The sequence below is a fragment of the Marmota flaviventris genome, chromosome 3 (genome assembly GCF_047511675.1).
Source record: "Marmota flaviventris isolate mMarFla1 chromosome 3, mMarFla1.hap1, whole genome shotgun sequence".
In the NCBI taxonomy this organism is placed as follows: domain Eukaryota; kingdom Metazoa; phylum Chordata; class Mammalia; order Rodentia; family Sciuridae; genus Marmota; species Marmota flaviventris.
In genome coordinates, this window is record NC_092500.1 from 101041786 (window position 1) to 101057152 (window position 15367).

Here is a 15367-nt window from a genome sequence, read left to right on the forward strand (position 1 = left end):
GGATGTGGCTCAGTGGTTTAGTGCCCCTGGGTTCAATCCCTAGTACACACACACAAACACACACACAAAAAAAAAAAAAGAGAGAGAGAGAGAGAAAGAAAAAGGACCAGTGGGAGGGAGAAAGAGAGGGAAAGGGGAAATACTAGGAAGGGGAAATACTAGGAATGGTATCAGTCAAATTATACTATTACATTGTGAGCATGTACAAACATATAACAACAAATCCCACCATTATGTACAACTATAATACAATAAAAATATGGAGGAAAACCAGTATATTTTCTCCTACAAAAGTGATAAAGGGCTAGGGATGTGGTTTAGTGGTAGAACACTTGCCTGGCACATGTGAAGCCTTGGGTTCAATTTCCAATACCACGAAAACAAATAAATAAACCTTGTAATAATTTCAAAGTCTGCTAACATTCAGTGTTTCTTGGGATGTAATAAAATAGGCACTTGAACACCATTAGTAGAAATATAAATAGGTACAAAATTTTTGAAAGGTCATTTTGTACTACCTACCACATGCCTATACCTTGACTTGACCATCTCATGGTTAGAAAACCCTTACCGAACTACACTGCCCAATAGCCACTAGCTATTTTAATTTAAATTAACTAAAATAAAATAAAATCAGAAGTTCATTTGCTGAGTTGCCCTTATTTCACCTTAAGTGCTCAAAAACCATTGGTATGTTGTGGACCATGCCCACTATATAGGGCAGTGCCGATGTAGATCACTTCATCATCACAGAAAATTCTACCAGGCAGTGCTGCTGTGCTTTGTTCACAAAAGTGAATGATAACATTCAATGTTACATTGGTTAAAAAGCAAAAAAAAAAAAGTGTTGGGGGGAATAAATTATGTCACATTTACACTAAAGCATGCAAATAAAAAATATGAAGCAGACATGAACGAACAAAGCAGACTCTGGTACGATGTTAAATTTAAAAATATATTGCAGTCAATTGTAATTGGCATATGCCTGTAATCTCAGCAACTTAGGAAGCTGAGACAGGAGGACTGCAAGTCTGAAGTTAAAAAAAGAAAGAAAAAGGACTGGGGCTGTGGTTCTGTGGTAAAGCATCCCTGGGTTTAATGCCCAGTGCCACACCCTCCCCCCACCAAAAAAAGTATATTGCAAAACAAGATATGCATTTTTAACATTTTATGTATAGGTATTTATGAAATCTATAGACAATAAAAAAATATCTACAAGGATATATATAAAAGTAATAGTGAAAAAAAAAGATTGGAAAAAGGAATGGGAATTGGTACTTTTATTTCTAAATAGTTTGAATTTATTACAACCAGCATATATTACTTGTATACTAAAAAAGAGAGAGACAGGGTAGCCACGCATAGTGGCATATGTTTATAATCCCAGCTGCCTGGGAGGCTGAGTCAAGAGGACTGAAAATTTTAGGTCAGCCTGGGCAACAAAGAGAGACCTGTCCCGAAAGAGGAAAAAAAAAAAAAAAAGAAGATAGATTTTTAAAAATAATATGATTTTAGAAAGCCCTGAAAATCTTAAAATCTACTCTGATAAGCAAAGAAGGAAGTACTCAGTGGTACTTCCTTCTTTGCTTATCATTTTTCTAGATAAACTAATCAAAAATATTTTTCTGAAGCCCCAGAGGATCCAGAGGCATCCTTCTACAGCTTTGGCGCTATTCTACCAGTATCACTTCCCATCCGATATTTCCCAAAATTGTACTCTTTTCTTTGCTCCATCTTTTCACCAAATCACACCCTCCCTCTTTATCAGGAGACTTATGAAACTACTATCATGACACTACCCTGTCACACCATAAGAGAAAGCAAGTACCTCAACAGATGTATTTCTCCCCAGAAGAACAAAACCTACCTTTTCATCCTTCAGCCCAAGCAATGAAAGTGTGAGGGTAATGAAAGTAGAAAGGATAGGCAACAGCGTTTTAGAAATACCACTTTGGATACATATCCCATCTATGAAAGTATTTTTGAAAAGACCACATCAAATACAAGAAAACCACCACTAGCAAATCAGATAAGCAATCGTGTTCCAAGTGTGATGGGTTTATTTTATTTTACTCTGATGCAAAACCAAAGATTCCACTATAGCACAGAGACCAATATATTAAAACATCATGAAAAAGTGGTATGGTACATGCAGGACGTGATGTACAAACTTGAGGATCAGGTCATTTCCTTTAACATGACACTACACTGTCGCTGAGGAACAAATTTAAATTAACACTGCAGAACTCAACTGAAATGTGGCACAAACATGACAACTTCCAGGCATGCCTTCAAGAACCTCCCTTAGGATGGACTTGCAATCTCTAGACTTCAGTGTGGGGAGATTTACAATTCTTTGGAAGAATAAAAAGTTCACACTTTTGAAATTTCACAGAAGAATTTTAAGGCCAAAACATAGTGGGTTCATTTCTCTTCACTTCCAAGAACAAATCTGATGCTTTACTCAAAACCACATTAAGCTTCCAGTTCAAATCCCAACCCAACCTTGTGCCCTCCTGCACTGAAGTTCTTTCCATCGATTAAAGCTGACAGGGTCAGTTTGACTCCTAGGAAGAAGAAAACACCACAGTCGGTTATTGCCAACATTACTATCAGATCTAAGTTTTCTAGAACTAATGGACAGTCAATTGCATGAATTATAAGCTGGGTATAAGCTGTACTAAATTGGAATAGGGTTATCCATTATCCTCTGATCTGACATGCGTAAAGCATGATCACAGCAAACTTTTATTTGGAGTTCAGGGTTACAAACAATGAGTGATCAACCAAACTAAAAAGCCAGAGTGACCAAATTATAATTAGAAATAAACTCTTTCTATGTGAAAGTATTTGATCTGAAAGTACTTGATCAAATGTTATAAAATGGTCTGAAATCAACCTACAATGATTACAGGCTATCTTTCTTTTTCTTTAATAGATTTCTTTTAGTTGTAGGTGGACACAATACCTTTATTTATTTATTTTAATGTGGCGCTGAGGATTGAACCCAGTGCCTTGCACATGTTAGGTGAGCGCTCTACTTCTGAACCACAACCCCAGCCCTGTAGGATGTCTTTCTATAGGTTATTCGTGTGGTTCCTTTTTCACCTTCTACCTGAACCCCTCTGTTATTAATTCTTTTACATACCTGGTCGAAGGGTCTGAGTGTAACCCAGTCCAATCAAGCTGGCATTGTTTACTTTAGCCTAAGATTAAGAGATGGAATAAAAACAGAAGACAATCAATTTCACAATATGTAGCCAATACAACCACTACTTCATGCATCAGGTTTCCAAAACTAAAAGCACTTTGGAGCCAAACTAGAATTAGTAAAACTGAAAATTGTATAAATAAAAAGATTAGCCTTTTAAGAAGTCAATAGGGCTGGGAGGAATAGTGGCAACTTTGAGAATGTGTGCTTAAAGGCCCTGAGCAAATTTCTTTTAATGCACAGTATATGACTATGAACTGAATTCTTTGAAATGCTAGTTTACAACCTGACAGAGGTTATAACATGAACTCTGCTGACAGACAATCAGATATGGGTTCAAATCTTGACACTGCCACAAACTGTGACTTTGACCTTTCTAGACCATTTTTCTCATTTATAAATCAGAGATAAAGATACACTACTCATCACATACAGTAGTGAGGATTAAATGAAATAGTATATGGAAAGCCTAAGCATTAAGTCCCTGAAATCTAAGAGTAGATTTACTATTATTAAGAACTACCAATAACAACAAGAATAGTAATCCTATCCCATGAGTTTACAGATAAGAAATTGCTAAGGCCAAAGAGATCAAACTACTTCAGAAGGTCAGACAATAGCCAAACAGAGGAAGAGCTAGGAGTAGAATCCATAATTCCTACCCCCAGGCACAATTATCTTTTTACTACACAATGAGCTATCTCATTAAAATTAATAAAGAATGCCCAAACTACAATCATATCACAACATTCAATTATAGTTGAGATGAAAACATAAGAGCAGATCCAAACTAGTAGCACATTCTTACAGATAGAGAAGTTCTACAATCCAGCTTATATTTAGCAGCAATGCCAAAACGGGTATTGTTGCTACCAGCTGTCCATGCAAGGTTTATTGACGTTTCAATCTTCTCATTAACTTTCTGGTAGATAGAACCTCCAAATTCAGTGCCATCATTCCTGTTTTCATAGCATAAGAAAAAGTCATAAATATTAGTTTGTACCATTCATTATTATGACATGGAAACAAATTCTAAGAGTATCTAAATATAGATTCCATTTTGCAACTAAAGATTTCTGCAAATTTCTAACATAAATGACCATTAAACAAGGAACTTAATCCAGCTGTGCAATTTATAATCACCTAATGAGAACACAATAACATTTGATTCATTTATTGCTCCATCACTGAGCTACATCCCTAGTCCTTTCTATTGTTTATTTTGAGAGAGGGTCTCCCTACATTGCTGAGGCTGGCCTCAAACTTGTGATCCTCCTCCTTAGACTACTTAGTTGCTGGGATTACAGATATTCGCCACCACACCCAGCTATAATGTAAGTTTCTTAGATTGATTCAATTATGCACAAAGGCAGGTAAATATGATCTTTGGGATGTTCATAAAATTTAGAAACTTCAAAGTAGAGTTCAATAAAGATTATGAAAATTTTTAAAAAGCAGAAATATGGGAAAGCCAAATCTGGATGTTATTTAAAACATAGCCCTAGAGTGAGAAAACATATCCCTAAGATATCGAGGGGGCACCAGAGAAGCACCTCAATTATAGATTTAAAGCATCACAGATGAGCTTTCATGTTTCCCATTTTACCAGTATCAATGCCTATCTATATCACTGTTTGACTCTGTTTAGCCATCATAAGTGAATAAGAGTATCTAGTGGAGAGCAATCTGTAATACTTCAAAAACACTTTTCTTACCCTTTTATCTTCTTTTGGTACCAGGGATTGAACTCAGGGGCACTCAACCATTGAGCCACATCCCCAGCCCTATTTTGTATTTTATTTAGAGACAGGGTCTCACTGAGTTGCTTAGCACCTTGCTTTTGCTGAGGCTGGCTTTGAACTCATGATCCTCCTGTCTCAGCCTCCCAGGGCACTGGGATTACAGGTGTTTGCCACCATGCCTGGATCACCCTTTCTTTTATGTCCTGGTACAGTACAATATTCAGTTGGCCAAGACTTAAAATACAAGTACAGATTCATTCAGCCAACAGAGTGCAGGCTACACAACTGAATCCCAGGACAGCTCTGAGGACTTCTATTACTTCTGAATGTAATAGGAGAAGCAGTTCTGACCAAGGATACCTGAAAACCTCCATAGAATTACTGAGGATGCGCCAATCAATATAGAAAAACAGAAGATGTTCTTAGTAATCCAAACAGACCAGTTTCCAGATATGGCCCAGATAGCATAGATAGCAGGGTAGCAGAGGAAGAAGCAGAACTCTCCAAAAGATTTTTTATACCCAGAGGATAACCCATGTTCTGGGTTGTCTCTTAAGTAGTGGTTCTCCTACAGTTTCTAGAGCTTAATAAAGCTTGGGGTAAAGGCTGAGAAGCCAGTAACTACCAGTAGTGCAGCAATATGCACTAAGTTCACTGGCCTCCTGACAGTGTTCTGCTGACAATGAAAACACACCAAGGCTGGGTATCCTCCACGGCATATTACTATCACTTCTAATCTTCTCAATATGCTAACTATCACCTTTTGGGGGGCAAATGCACTGGTACTAAAGAAGAATCAATTTATAAATACTCACACATGAGTATGCAATTGGAAGTCTGCAGCCTTATAACCCAGGGCGAAATTATTCTGAGACAGTTTGGATTTAGCTGTGTCAAAACTCATCTGATAGCCAGCAAGCCAACCTTCAAAAGCCAATACAGCCCAGCCATAAATGGTTGGCCCAGAAAAATCTATATCAACATTACTGCCAACACTGAAACAATCCCGTTTATAGGAGGCCTTCAATTTCCCACTCTTCTTTCTGTAAAAAACAAATGAGAACAACATAAGTTTCAACTATTATGCAGGAATCTTTAGAGTTAAGACCGTCTCTCTCCCAAAGTAAATACTGTTTTGGTAGATGGAATAAGGATGGTAAAAATGTTTCAGATTTCTTAGCTCTACAAATGTAAGTTTACTAATATTAGAAATGTACACACTATTATTATCTATTCTTCCCTGCAAGTTCAAATAACAGGATATCTTCATGATTAATTTTATAAAGGCATAAATAAAACTATAAGGGGAAAGATTGGTCAACAGATTCTAAGTTATATGAGAAATATTAAGCTTTGGCATTCTATTGCACAGTATGGTTACTATAGATAAAGATAATGTACTATATATAATTCAAAAAAGAAAAAAGGATTTGATGTTTTCACCATGAAATGATAAATGTTCAGAGGCGTTTATTATGACTTGAACATTACACAATGTATACAAATATCAAAACACCACACAATACCCATAAAACATGTAAAATGTCAATTAAAACTTTATTAAAAAAGGAATAAAATTTTTCAGTGCCAAATTAATACTGGAGATGTAGGTATACAGACATATGAGAACTAAATCTCTTTATAAGTTGGCAAATGCCACAAAAGTAACACCCAATACACATAATTAACTTATCATGGAAAGAAATGTATTATTTTGAAGAATAGTACTGAACAGACAAAATTAGTTCTTAATAATCCATGTCCTATTCCATTCAAATCTCTGATGAGAATATTAGTCCTAAAGGTAACTAAGCATGTAACAGGAAAGATACTAGTTACAACTGAGAAGAAATTCTACTTTCCATTTATGCAGCACCTTTGTCCTTCAGATAGCTGGGAACCAACTTAGAGGAAATAACACATCCACATTCTTTACAGAGTATGCTAAGAAATCAAGTCAGTAGCAAAACTATTCATTATGGTGTTTTAGAGTCCATAAATTATATTATCTTCTGAAGATTATTTGCTTCAGAAATTAACTTCTCAGAAGAATACCATACCCATCAATCTTTAGAACAGCTTAAGATATACCTATGGTCTTAGACCCTTCTAGCTCCCAAACTTTTTTCTACAATATGCCTCTTTGGAATAGATACATATATTTTTGTTCATCTGTTCAATTTTCAAATGAAAATGCTATCCTACTTCAAGGATCTTTCTTTATCTTTTTATACACAAGATCTCTAGTATTCTTAACAGGAGCCTCCTAATTTCTCTCTGCCTCTAAACTTTCATCGCAACTCCCTTCTAAACCTTTAAGGCTTCAAAAACAGTTCATAAAATAGGGTTTAGATAATTACCCTGTGTTCGGTACAAATATGGTATCAAGAGTCAGTTTCAACCCGTCAGCCAACTGAAAAACAAAGATTTTAAATGAACAATTAGTAATTTTTAATACTTTATTTGACTCAAAGAGCCAATTTTTAAGTTTCCTTTAACTTCCTCTTTAACAAAAATAGGAAGTCATTAAATAAAGCCAGATATTAAATTATATAATAAATTACCTCCCATCCTTCCCTGTCCCCTTATTCCTCGTCCCTCACCCCTAGCCTTCCGCATGGTTCTCCCATCAAAAAACAGGTTATAAGCTGAGCCAACTGGGCAGGTACTTGTAGTCCCAGCTATTTCGGAGGCTGAGGCAGGAGGATCCCTTAAGCCCAGGAATTCAAAGCCAGCTCGGCCAACATCGTGAGACCCCATCTCAAAAAAGGAGGTTAAAATGTATAGGCCAAATCCTATTAAGGCAAATAACATAAATTATAGAACAAAAATAATAAATTCCAATACAACAAAATAATCTTCTACATTCTCTTGAAGTTACTATAATGATATAACAAGTCAACTTAAATAATTTATTCAGCTGTAATCTGTTTATATGACAACGTGCATACAAATATACTTTTAAAAACAGTGCCCTGTACATAGTGGGCACTTGACAAATGTCTACTGATATTTCTCCTTGAAAATGTTAAAGAATTTTAGAAACATTTTTTTGTGGAGCCAATTTTACAATGATTACAAAACTAAACTACTGCAAATAGTTTATTCTACTCAGAAAAAGTTCAACTATATAACAAAATAATCAGAACTGATCAGAAAAGATGTTATGTAATAATCAGAGGACTCACAAACAAAGCCTTATTTCTAGAAATGTAAGACATACCAAAAAAAAAAAAAAATGCATAGAAAAAATACAGCTATTAGATATGGTGTAAGACCTCATTCAGATTATATTTGGGGTTTGTTCATCATTCAATCTTCAAGAGAAACTGAACCTACAAATAACTTCTAATGCTTTCTCTTACCTTATTCTCCAAAGAGATTTCTGTCCCAAGAGTATTATCTGTGTTCCATTTTTGGGTGAAGGTAAGTCCATAGTTACAGACCTTATATTTGGTCTCTAGGTTGCCCGACGCTTTCCCTGTATCAGTATAAGCATGACCCGAAGTAGAAAATTCCTGATAAACAAAAAGATAATTACTTTAAAATTATCTCATCCAAGAGAAAACATTAATTTCAGAAAGCAGAGCTCAATGCATCAGAAACTAATACAATTTACTTTTATACCAGTGCCCTAATTTATAGCAATCCTGCTTTCCTTCTGCTTTTCCTCTCTTAATATATATCTTAATTAATCATCTTTCTTTTTTGATATTTAATGTTCTATATACTCTTCCTAAATGGGCACCTTAAAGTCTCTCCTTCAAGCTGTGTGTGGGTGGCACACTCCTGTAATACCAGTGACTCAGGAGCCTGAGGCAGGAAGATTACAAGTTTGAAGCCATCCTCAGCAAACTCAGTGAGGCCCTACGCAACTTTTTGAAAAACCCTATCTCAAAATAAAAAAATAAAAAGAGATGGAGGTTTGGGCTGTAGCTCAGTTGCAGACTGCTTGCCTAGCATGTGTGAGGCACTGGGTTCGATCCTTAGCTCTGTATAAAAATAAACAAATAAAATAAAGTAATTATAATAAAAATTTTTTAAAAAGCTGGAGATGTAGCTCAGGGGTAAAGTACCCCTGGGTTTAAACCCTAGTGTCAAAATAAATAAATAAACAAGCAAACAATAAAAATAATTCTCTCCTTAAGAAATATATCTTTACTAAAAATAAATGCCAAAAGACAAAATTATTGAATCTTAAACATTTTACTTTCATGGTCTAAAAAACATCATCAGTTCTCTGTAATGCCTTTCAAACTACTAATTAAATCTAGAGGTCCTTAAAAAGCCCAAAGCACTACCCCTCCCCATTAATAGAATCAGTGCTTTGGTTTTTTGTTTGATTTTTGCAGCACTAGTAATCAAACCCAGGGCTTTGTGCATGGTTAGGCAAGCACTCTAACACTGAGCTAAACCCCCAGCCTATTACTTTTTCTAATGTATTTTTATTGTGGAAAAATACATTTAACATAAAATTTAGCATTTTAACAGTTTTCAAGTGTACAGCCTACACGTTAACGTGAAGTATTAAGTACGTTCACAATGTTGTGAAAACATTAACTGCTTTTGTCTACAACACTATCCGCAAAACTTTCAACATAAATAATTTCAATACTTGAAATTATCTACCTATTTTTCACAATAAAGTAGAATGCTACAATTTATCCCTCTTTCCTTCTTCTCCATTCTGTTACCTTATAAAGTTGCTTTCTACCAACAGCTACTATGAATGCCTTAAGTATATCCTCCTCCCAATTTAAGTATCCTTTCAGTCATATGACAATAAGCAATTAGAAATAGACCTCCTTCTAGGGGCATGCAAACAGTCAACACCTGTCACTGACAATCTACAACTGTCAAGAAAAAAACATTCTGATTGGTCCTGTTTGCAAGGAGCATTTCTGAAATACTGCCAACAGAATAAAAGGCTGCCAACCCTGACCAGTTCTGTTTCACTGCCTGCAATATGAATCCTCCCTTTAACAAAACCCTGCCCCCTAACTCGAGTTCCACAGGCAGATGAAACAACTGGGAAACTGTGATCTGTTTATCAGCACCACACAGAAAGCTTTCAAAGAGACTATCATGCTGCACATTTAGAGCAAGGCCTTAGAAAAAAAGCGATAAAATATTAGTCATGTTTAACAGTCCATGTAATTCTTTAATGTGACAATTGTTTTGTTTTAGTATTTTTACATTTTCATAAATTTGTCAAGCATAGCAAACACAGATATTAATTTTGGTGTTAGAAAAATTTTATGAATAAAATTAAAGTGATATAGTCTACATGTCTTCCTTCTTACTGTCAACTTTTCTTAGTTTGAAGCTCTGTCAAGAAACTAAACCTCTAGAGGTAAAAATCTCAGAGAAGACTAGATTGTTCTAAGTTGAACTCCATACCCACAACTGCTTCAGTCTAATTTCATACTTAGGTCAAATAAGTGAAAAATATATTTATAACATGCATATAACATCCACAGCTCTATATTACATGTTAGTAAGCAACAGAACAAAAATGTCACTGTTAAATAGATGCTGTATGATAAAAATATGCAGATACAATCTAAGAAACAGTGAATGAAATTTATCCTAAATTTCAAGTCCCAAGACCAAAAGCAACCATAAAAACAAATAAGCTTTTTTCCTTACCATCTGAATGAATATAATCACACCACAGCAGCATGAAAGGGGAGATAAAATTTAGTTGATAACATTCACAACACAAACATAACTTGCACAAATTCCAAAACCTACTCAAAACATGTATGATTTTTCTATTTTCACATAGCCATACATACAATATGCCAATATCAGTAGGGCAGGTGAATATGTATATTTATTTATGCTACAGAATCCCAGAAAAAGAATGACAGTGACAAACCAAAAATTATACAGAGTCCAACAGAAAATATACAGGAATTCCACATGCTTCTGTCCTTCTAATTAAATCTTTATTTCCAGAAATAAACTTTGCATGGGTTCAAATAGGTAAATACAAACAAAAGATGAAGCTCATGAGGAGAAATCAGAGAATGAAGTTAATAAAAAGTTAACCTATTTGCTGAGATTTCCTGAATAAAAACTTTGGTTAATGATGCTTTGAAAATATGTCAATACATCCTTTAATATATTCTTACTTCCAGGGGAAAAAAGGACAAGTTGGGGCTGGGGACATAGCTCAGTAGTATAATGCTTGTCTAGCATGAGACAATTGAATCCTCAAAACTGAATCCCCAGCACCACCAGGAAAAAAAAAAAAAGAAAGGGAGAGAACAAGACTGGAAGTTAAGAACATCATCAGTTAAAAATTAAAGAATTAATTACTGATGTGCATACATGTAGAAATACTTTTATTTCTACATTTTGTTTTAACTAATCATGAAGAGACAGAAATTGAAATTAATTAAAAAACATACATGAACCCATTATAATGGCAATAAAGTTTTTGGTAATATATTTTCATGAATGCAAAGATATGATATGAGTCAAAAATACATATTCTCTATCTTCTAAGAGTATGATGGAGAATATTCTCATTATGACAAATACAAGTATCTCTGCCACATTCAATCTGATTGTCTATAGGTTTCACTGGCTGAGTTAGTGAAATCAAGAGCAGAACAAAACTGTAAGAAATAGCACAGTTCCAAAAGTATGCCAATCCACTTAACTAGATTAATAATTATTTTTAAGCAAGTTCCTTTTAAGTTAATTATGCTACATCTATTCAAAATATAATAGCTACTCACCACTCCACTACAAGATTTGGTTCTCAGATCTATTTTGACCATGCCAAACCCTAGATACACAAACAAAAACAAAATATACAAAATGTGACACACCATTTTTTTTTCACTCAGAAATTATGAAAATAGCACAGAATACTTTCCATATGGAAAATACATGGTATTCTCATTAGGTGAGTATTCCAGAAGAAACTGCATTACAATGAAATAAGTATAATTTTTAAGACCCTCAAAATGAATAAAGACATACTTTTAAAATATAAATTAAAGAACAAATGAATGAAAGGAATATTTTCTATTCTAAGAAACAAAATTACTGGAAAATACTATGCTAATATATATATATACAAGTTGAAATATACAATTAATATTATCAGGAAAAAATTAAATGTGCACAGCCAAAAATTTTAAAACCTAAAAATAAATGCTTTAAGGAACTCTATCTCTAAAGAATGAAGTCTAATAGCCTGTTAATAGCTATCCCCTTAAAGTTTGTAAAGTAAATTAATGTTGGCTTACCATTATTTTACTAACACATTATTGTACACACAGTAGCTATTCAACACTAACCCTTACCCAAACCTGGAGATTTATAATAGTATATCCTTACCATATCCCTTGTTGAAGACATCCTTGGCAGCCTTTCCTAGGTCACAGTAAGTCGGTGTGTTACACATATCTTATAAAGAAAGATGAGAACAAAGGAGTAATCATTTAGTATGTATTCACCTAAAGTTGTTCTACTCTTTCCTCCTGTGAGGCATAGTTTTTTTCTTCCTTTGCGTCATTAATGTCAAAGTTAAGAAAAGGCATTCTGCTCCTTAAAAAAAGAGCTCTCCAGAACACTAGAAAATAAAAGGTTTTCTCATGAGAGTCAGAAGTTATCTTTCTGACTACATTTCAAAGAAAAGAAAGTTCTCACAGGCTGAAGGGGGGTGTTCTGTTAAATGATACTCTTCTAAAAACAAAACAAAACCTTCAAAACTTACTTCAGAAAAAGCTTTACTGGACTTTATATAGCGAATGAGCTGCGTACAGCCACAAGGTAAAATTTTTATGGAACTGTAACAATATATGTAACCAAAACCTTCAGAGTTGGGGCTAGGGATATAGTTCAGTGATGGCACACATGCTCAAAGTCCTGGGTTCAATCCCCAGCACCACACACACACAGGAAAAAATCCTCAGGATTAACATTTTGCTTCTCTGAAACAAGGCTTAAAAGAAGCCTTAAAATAAAAGCTACCATACTAATTGAAATGTATTCATCCAGAATATGGTCTTTTTCAAAGCTCTTCTTAAAGTTTATAATTTTATCATTAACTAAAATAGGATAAATTCTACCTTCAGTAATCTGTTTACCAAAGTTGATGTAAACTCTGCAGTTATAACTTTGAAAACCTAAGCTGCCTTGACTTTACATCTTGCCCCAACTTGTCTACTGCCAACATGACCTTCACATCAAATTCGCCATAGCTACCAACACAATTCCTTTGCCCTTTTTCTATAATGGAAGTTCTTTCCTGCAGCAGGTTCTGCTGTGTGCATCTCACAGACTCAAAAGCCATGTCTAATCAATTACAGAACCACTTTAACCAGTTCCATGAGCACACTTTTATTATACCAGAAAAATCCAGAGTTTCAGCTAGCACTTACAATTACTACACCTGAATCATCTAGGCATTCAAACTATTTATTTATGCATTATTTATATTTAGTCCAGCTATTTATATTTAGTCTAGCTCTTAATCTGAACTTCTGCTAAGTTTCTAATTATGCCATCATACTTGACCATCATACTTGAAGTGCTTCATGTACTACATTTTTTTAAGGAGGAACTTAAAAAACATTTTTTTAGTTATAGTTGGACACAATAGCTTTATTATTTGTTTATTTTTGTATGGTGCTGAGGATGGAACCCAGTGCCTCACACAGAATAGGCAAGTGCTCTACGACTGAACTACAGCCCCAGTCCTCATGCACTTCTTAACTGAGAATTCATTAAAGTTTGTTCCTTAATCTAAACCTGTAAATATAACAGACACTATGATATAAAGTTAAGAGGACAGAGTATTTTATATACATACATGCATAATTTCATGTACAATATATATAAAACCATATAGAAAGTTTAGAGGAATATAAGCTAGCAATGTAGCTCAGTGGTGGAATGCTAGCCTGGCATGCAGGAGGCCCCAAGTTCAATTCCCCCCCACCACCAAATTACAAAGCAAAGAGGAAAGAATGTAGTAAAGGTAAAAGAGTGGTATGGATATGTTGACTCAAACCAGAATAAAACTGTGCTCTAAGCTACAGAGTTTCATAGTTCACTTCCAGAGCAATTATTTTATAATTCAGTTCCTTATATTTCAATAATCAATTCAAGACTTTTACATATTCTCAATTCTAACTTCGTATTATGATCACAATCGATATTAGTATTCATTCGTTGAAATTTTGCCAGAAGCCTGTATTTTGGGAGATAAGTATAGAAATGCAGGAATTATATATTCAAATAGAAATGTCTAAAGCTTTCAGTTTTTCTTAGTGACAAGAGAAAAGATACACTGAAATACTCACAAGCACCCATATATATTCCTCTAGGTACTAGTTATAATCTTTTTCATTTTGTTATTTTTCAAAAACAGTATCAGATATTTTGCAAAAGTCAAGTAGCTGATTTAGTTTACTGATCTCAATTCTGCCTAATTTAATATTATTTTTCAGGTCCATGATTCTGACGGGAAATGCATCGCTGGTATGATCAAGCAAAAAGCAAGAAGTTAGGGAGATTTCCTGTTACTGGAGAGTAAAGCTATAACCACATATTTCTATTAGCTCTACAAAATGTATTTCGTAGACATGCACCGTGTACCGAGGTTGCATTAGACGCAGACTGGAATTTTTAAAAAGGCGTTAACTAGATAATATTGCTTTACACAACCACAAACTTGACAGTCAGTAGAGAGCCCTCTTTTGTTCCTCATTCCTGCTTTTTAAGTTGCACGGACAGCATCCTCCCTTCGGCCAGCAGTGTAAGACCCCGCTGGTCAACAATTCCAGAGAGAAAGGTGAGGGCGAGGGTGCGGGAGTTGTTTGGGGTTCAAGGACCCAACTTCCCTAGAAACCGACCTCCTTTCTAGCCTTACAAAGTCCTGTCCGCACGCGGGGTGGTAGGAAGGTCGCGGCTCGCTGCGGCTCCATCACCTGAGGCGGCCAAGGAGCAAGGTCCCTGGCAGGAGCCGGCGTCCCCTCTGCCCTCTGCGGCCTGCCCGGCCCGCGCCCCGTTAGACCGCTGTCTCCCTCCACCGCCCTCTGTTAGGCCCGCCTCCGTCGATCTCCCTTGGATCAAGTCCCCCCACTCTCCGGCCTTCCCAGGTCTTCCGGGTACGCGGCCTCAGCTCGCCTCACCTCCAACCTAAGGGCCTGTCTCGGCTCCGCCAGGGCAACGCTGAAGGTCTTCTTCAAACCAACGCCGTCCGCGCCTGCGCGGCCTCACTCCCCCCGCGGCGCCTGCGCGCCCCTGACGCCCCCGAGCGCGTTTACGCCGTGGTGTCTTGTCGCGCTCGCGCGCCTCGGGTCTGGGTGCTGAGAGGAGCCGCCCGGGCGGATGGGCACCAACTGTCCGACTTCTCGGGCGCGCGTGCGCAGGAGGGTCCAGCGCGCAG

General features: G+C 36.0%; 1 protein-coding gene across 2 annotated transcripts; it reads right to left on the reverse strand.

Moving 5' to 3' along the window:
* Window positions 1-2042: 2042 nt before the first annotated feature.
* Window positions 2043-15209, reverse strand: Vdac3 (voltage dependent anion channel 3). 2 transcript variants are annotated; one of them, XM_027939306.2, is made up of 9 exons: window positions 15111-15209; window positions 12310-12378; window positions 11703-11752; window positions 8319-8471; window positions 7314-7366; window positions 5769-5996; window positions 4020-4170; window positions 3149-3206; window positions 2043-2567 (listed from the first exon to the last, which is right to left on the reverse strand). In XM_027939306.2, the coding sequence occupies exons 2-9, from the start codon at window positions 12374-12376 to the stop codon at window positions 2476-2478; spliced, it is 852 nt and encodes a 283-aa protein (XP_027795107.1). In that variant the 5' UTR covers window positions 12377-12378; window positions 15111-15209; the 3' UTR covers window positions 2043-2475. The 2 variants fall into 2 exon arrangements, with proteins under 2 accessions (XP_027795107.1, XP_071466272.1); XM_071610171.1 differs by lacking the exon at window positions 15111-15209 and adding an exon at window positions 14832-14976.
* Between the last annotated feature and the right edge of the window lie 158 nt (window positions 15210-15367).